Source organism: Leishmania donovani, chromosome 25, assembly GCF_000227135.1.
Source record: "Leishmania donovani BPK282A1 complete genome, chromosome 25".
NCBI lineage: Eukaryota > Euglenozoa > Kinetoplastea > Trypanosomatida > Trypanosomatidae > Leishmania > Leishmania donovani.
The window spans coordinates 880,120-884,792 of record NC_018252.1 but is presented as its reverse complement, the minus strand read 5'-3'; the positions used below and the strand labels follow the sequence as shown (position 1 = coordinate 884,792).

Sequence of the window (4,673 nt, the reverse complement as noted above, 5' to 3'; positions counted from 1 at the left end):
CGCGTAGCCGTAGAGGATGTGGCCTTGCTTGCGCAGCGCGTTCACAACATCGCACGCCGTCACCGTCTTCTTGCGCGCGTACTCGGTGTAGGCCGTGCTGCAGCGCACAATGTCCTCCACGTAGGCCTTCAGCACGCGGCGCACCTCTTCGTAGACCTCGCTCGAGATGCGCTTCACGCCACCGCGGCGCGCCATGCGGCGGACGCAGCCGCGAGTGATGCCGCGGATGTTGTCGCGCAGCACCTTCTTCTGGCGCCTCTGGCTGCCCTTGGCATCAGTGGAGCGCTTGCCCTTGGCCATGGTGGATATGTGAAGGGGGGAGGGGTGGGGGAGAAGAGGTAAGAAAGGGAGCGAGACGTGCGGAGCGGATCGCGGATTCTTGCGCGTGGATGCACGGGTGCGTTTGGGTTGGGAAACGAGTAATTACGGGAGCAACAAGTAATGAGTTGGCCGCGTGTGTAGGAAGTAGTGCAGAGAGAGAGAGAGAGAGAGCAAGAGATGCGGAGTCAGCGGAACAGGAGGAGGGGTGTGTGGGTGTGGGTGTGGAGCGGGGCACACCTGAGATAAGTCGAAAAGAGGCAGCACAGGACGGAATCGAAGCAGGGGAAGGCAGAGAAGGGGATGCATGCATGTCCCTTCTTTGCACGATTCCTCGCCCCCTACCGTGCCGGGCCACTGTGTGTATGTTTGAAGGGTAGCTGGATGACAGGCTCGTCGCTAGAGGGAGCGTCCCGCCGTGCAACATGCCGCGAAGCTGCCTGACTCTGATGTTTTTGAGTTACCATGTCGGCTCCACACACACACACATACCCAGGGTGCGTCATGTAGAGGGTCGACGGTGCGCGGCAAAGAAGATGTGCGAGAGGATTGGAGGATCACAATCTACCAAGGCGGAAGGATGGGCGCATGCAGTGCGCCGGATGGGTGAGGAGAACCAACAAAGAAGAGCACGCGAAACAGAGAGAGAGCTGGGGGAGTAGAAGGAGACGCTGGTGTTGCGTTGTGGGTGTTGCTCCTCTTCCCAAACCGCGCTCTCCTCGTGGGTTTAGCTTTTTGTTCTCCTTACTTTGGGGGGGGGGACTGCGGTGTGGGCATGTGCGGGGCACCATCATGCGCGTGTGGACGAGCTGTGTCGGCGCGATCACCTGATCGTGATGCCGTCGGCGATACGCCTCATCTCATGTTGCGCAAAGACGGCGGCCTCCTTTTGAAGGCAGTTGGCGGACGCCGCAGCCAGGGCCAACCGGAACGCTTCTACCGGGGTTGTGCCGTGAATGTACTCGGCGAGAAAAACGGCATCGGCCGTGTCGCCGGCCCCGAGCGGGCTCACCACGCCGTCCACTTTTGGTAGGTGGATAACTTGAAGAGGCCGGCCCCGCTCTTGGATATACGCAGAGCGAGGGCCATCGGTGACGGCCAGCACACGCACTGTCCACATTTGCATAGCGTACTCGAACGCACTCTCCGGTGTGGACTGACCCGTGAGCTTGTTCAGCTCCTCCATGTTCACTTTCAGGATCGAGTGGGCGCCTGGCACCTTCAGCGAAGCCTCGATCCCTTTGCCGGCGTCGATGAGAACAGGCTTCTGCGCCGCCGCCGCCATCTCCGTCCAGCGGGTGTAGAGGTCGGGGCTGCTGCCGTCTGGCAAGCTGCCCATGATCGCCATGCCACCCGCATGCTCGAGCGCCTTGAGGAGTGCTCTGTCCATTTCCTTTGCAGCATCTTCCGGTACAGCCGCCGAGGGCTCGATCAGCTCCGTCATTGTGCTGTTCTGGGTGTCGAGGCAGGTGATGCAGGTTCGTGTCTCTGCCGGCACAGTAACAGCATAAACCGCGATACCCTCCTGATGGAGCAGGTCGATCACACGCTCACCTGTCTTGCCACCGACAAATGTGTGCAATACAGTCCTGCAGAAGTGCGGGCATTCCTTGTAGCACGCAGAGGCGCGGCAGAAGTTGGTGCCCTTGCCACCCGTGTAACTGTGCACCGTTGTGGCGCGGTTCACCTCATCGACGCGAAGCTCATCAAAGGTGAGCGTCTTCTGGAATGCCGGGTTGGGCCCGACCACCGCGATCAATGGTGAGCCCATTGGTCGTACGGGGAATAGCAGAGTGTTTACGTGTGTGTGTGTGGGGGGGGGGGGAGGGGGTGGCCTCCGTGCGAGATACATCATGTGTTGTGGCAGAGAACGAGAAGATGGTGGGTGTTAGACCGAACAACAGAAAGATAAGGGGAACAATGCGGCGCAGGAGGCGCACACACACATACGGCGGCAGGGGCATTGGCGATACTGCGGCGGTACGTGGCACGAAAGCAGCATGCGTCTGCGCACACGTGCATGGAGAGTGGTGAGAGCTTTCATGAGCGCTGCCTCGCCACAAGCCTACATGCCAAAAGAAGCACATGAATACAGCCTAGGGCTGAGCTTGAAGAGGGAAGCGATGCTGCCGCGCACATAGTCGTGCATGCCGAAAGGGGTCCTTCACCCCTCCACCTCGCGCGTGCTCGTAAAGGAAACCTCATGATAGAGAAAGGAGCACGCGCGGATGCGGAGCAACTCGCTGCCGTCCGTGCTTCATTTTTTTTGCACGTATGTTATTCGTTTCTCACACAGAGGAATATCAGGCCAGGAAAAAAGAAGTGGCTATGTGAACGCCGAGTCCAGCGGACTCTGCGGGCACAAGGTACGGGGCACGTGCAACAAGACTACTCCGCATTAACGTGAGCGGCAGACGGGGGTGCTCTCTCCCACCGTCGCCACCTCCCGTCCCGCTGCCCCTGTGCGGTTGGCAGAACCGTAAGCGAAGCAACGAAATAAGCCGTGGCGCAACGGAAGAGAAAACCGTGACGCGCGAAAGCAGCGCAGCAACTGCCGCTGAGCTCTCATCACCACCACCGCCTTCCTGCCCGGCGAGGCAACGATTCACTTAGCACCTTTCCCGTCTGTGCTGAGCAGGGTGTACGCCTCATTCACCGCACAGAGAGGTTGCGTGTGGTATTTGAGGTACTCGATGGCGTTCTGGTCGCCTGCCTTTTGCAGGTGCGGCATGATGCTCGCCACCACCTTGGCGTGGTATCGGTCTACCCAGGCGCGCTCCGTCTCTGTGAGGAGGCTCACGTCGATGAGGTCGCGGCACAGAGGCGCCATCGTGAGGTGCGACATGGTGTAGAAGCCGGTTGCGCTGTACTTGGTCCGACACTCGACCACCTCCTCGAGGTTCTCAATGCGGATGCCGTAGTGCCCGTCCTTGTAGTAGCCAGGCTCGTTCGACACGATGGAGTGCAGCTCCATGTTCGCCCCCGTGGCAACTGGACGAATGCCGATTCCGTGGGGGCCCTCGTGCACGTTGAGGAAGGATCCCACGCCATGCCCGGTGCCGTGGGCGTAGTCCAGTCCCACGCCCCAGAGCGCCATACGCGCCAGGGTGTCGAGACGGGCACCGCTTGTGCCCTTGGGAAAAACAATGCTGTTGAGTGCAATATGCCCTTTGAGGACAAGCGTGTAGGCCTCGCGCTGCTCATCACTCGGCGCTGTGAAGCAGATGGTGCGCGTCACATCGGTGGTACCGTCCCAGTAGTGCGCACCGCTGTCGATTAAGTACAGCTGGTCCTTGCGAATGGTGGCAGAGCCCGTCTCGGCGGGGCTGTAGTGGCACATCGCCCCGTTAGGGCCAATGGACGAGATGGAGCCAAAACTGAGCTGCACAAAGTGTTCCCCCTGCGCGCGGAACTCCTCGAGCTTCGTGGCCGCGTCGTACTCGTTCAGGTCCGTCGCACCCTTGTTCGCGACCTGGTCGTGCAGCCAGGCAAGGTAGCGCGTCAGCGCGGCACCGTCGCGTACGTGGCAGTCGCGGAAGCCCTGGAGCTCGACCTCATTCTTGACCCCCTTCAACTTCTGCGCCGGGCCGCAAACGACACGCACCGTCTCGGTGCCGACATCCTTCAAGATGCGAAAGACGGCCTCGCTCGTCTGGCGCTCGTCGACGAGGGCCTTGCGACCCTGTGGTAGCTGCTTGAGATCCGCCTCGAACTGCTCGTACGGGTAGAAGTCGATGTGATCCTCGCACGCCTGATGCACTGCGTCTGTCACCTTGTCCGGGTTCACGTAGAGGCGCACGTTTTCGTAGTGCTTGTCAATCACAGCGTACGCGTAGAAGACGGGGTTGTAATCCACGTCGCCGCCGCGCAGATTCGTGAGCCACGCGATCTCATCCAGTGCGGAGAGAATGATCAGGTCGCAGTCCTTCTTCTCCAGCTCCGCGAGAATCGCGGCGCGCCGCTCCTTGCAGGTGGCACCGCAGAACTCAACGGGACGCACGTACATTCTTTGCACGTTCTTCTCCGGTGGCATCATGTCCTGAACGATGTTTGCCACCGGACGCAGATTGATCCGCTTGCTCAGCCGTTCCCACTCCGCCACCGTGGCGACGTACGGGTTCATGCCAACAACTGCTTTGGAGCCGAGATTGACGGCAATCCACTCCTCGAGCGACGGGACCTCTGGCTTGCCTTGCTTCATGAGATCAAACTCGGGGTACTTCTCCTCCTCCGCGGCCAACCAGTAGCGTCCGTCTGTCCACAGGAGCGCCTTCTCCATCGTGATGAGGGCGGTGCCGGCGCTGCCGTGGAAGTGAGAGATGAATGCGCGAGCCTGCAGGTGCGTCGCCACGTAC

At 60.6% G+C, this 4,673-nt stretch overlaps 2 protein-coding genes across 2 annotated transcripts; both read right to left on the bottom strand.

Annotated features, from left to right (window-relative positions):
* Positions 1-1,141: 1,141 nt before the first annotated feature.
* On the bottom strand, positions 1,142-2,089 carry LDBPK_252550 (tagatose-6-phosphate kinase-like protein; the record flags this gene model as incomplete). The annotated part of the gene is made up of 1 exon (XM_003861538.1): positions 1,142-2,089. One exon carries the CDS (start codon positions 2,087-2,089, stop codon positions 1,142-1,144), a length of 948 nt encoding a protein of 315 aa, XP_003861586.1.
* A 532-nt stretch (positions 2,090-2,621) lies between these two features.
* Positions 2,622-2,717, bottom strand: LDBPK_020010 (aminopeptidase P1, putative; the record flags this gene model as incomplete). The annotated part of the gene is made up of 1 exon (XM_003861537.1): positions 2,622-2,717. The coding sequence occupies one exon, from the start codon at positions 2,715-2,717 to the stop codon at positions 2,622-2,624; it is 96 nt and encodes a 31-aa protein (XP_003861585.1).
* Between the last annotated feature and the right edge of the window lie 1,956 nt (positions 2,718-4,673).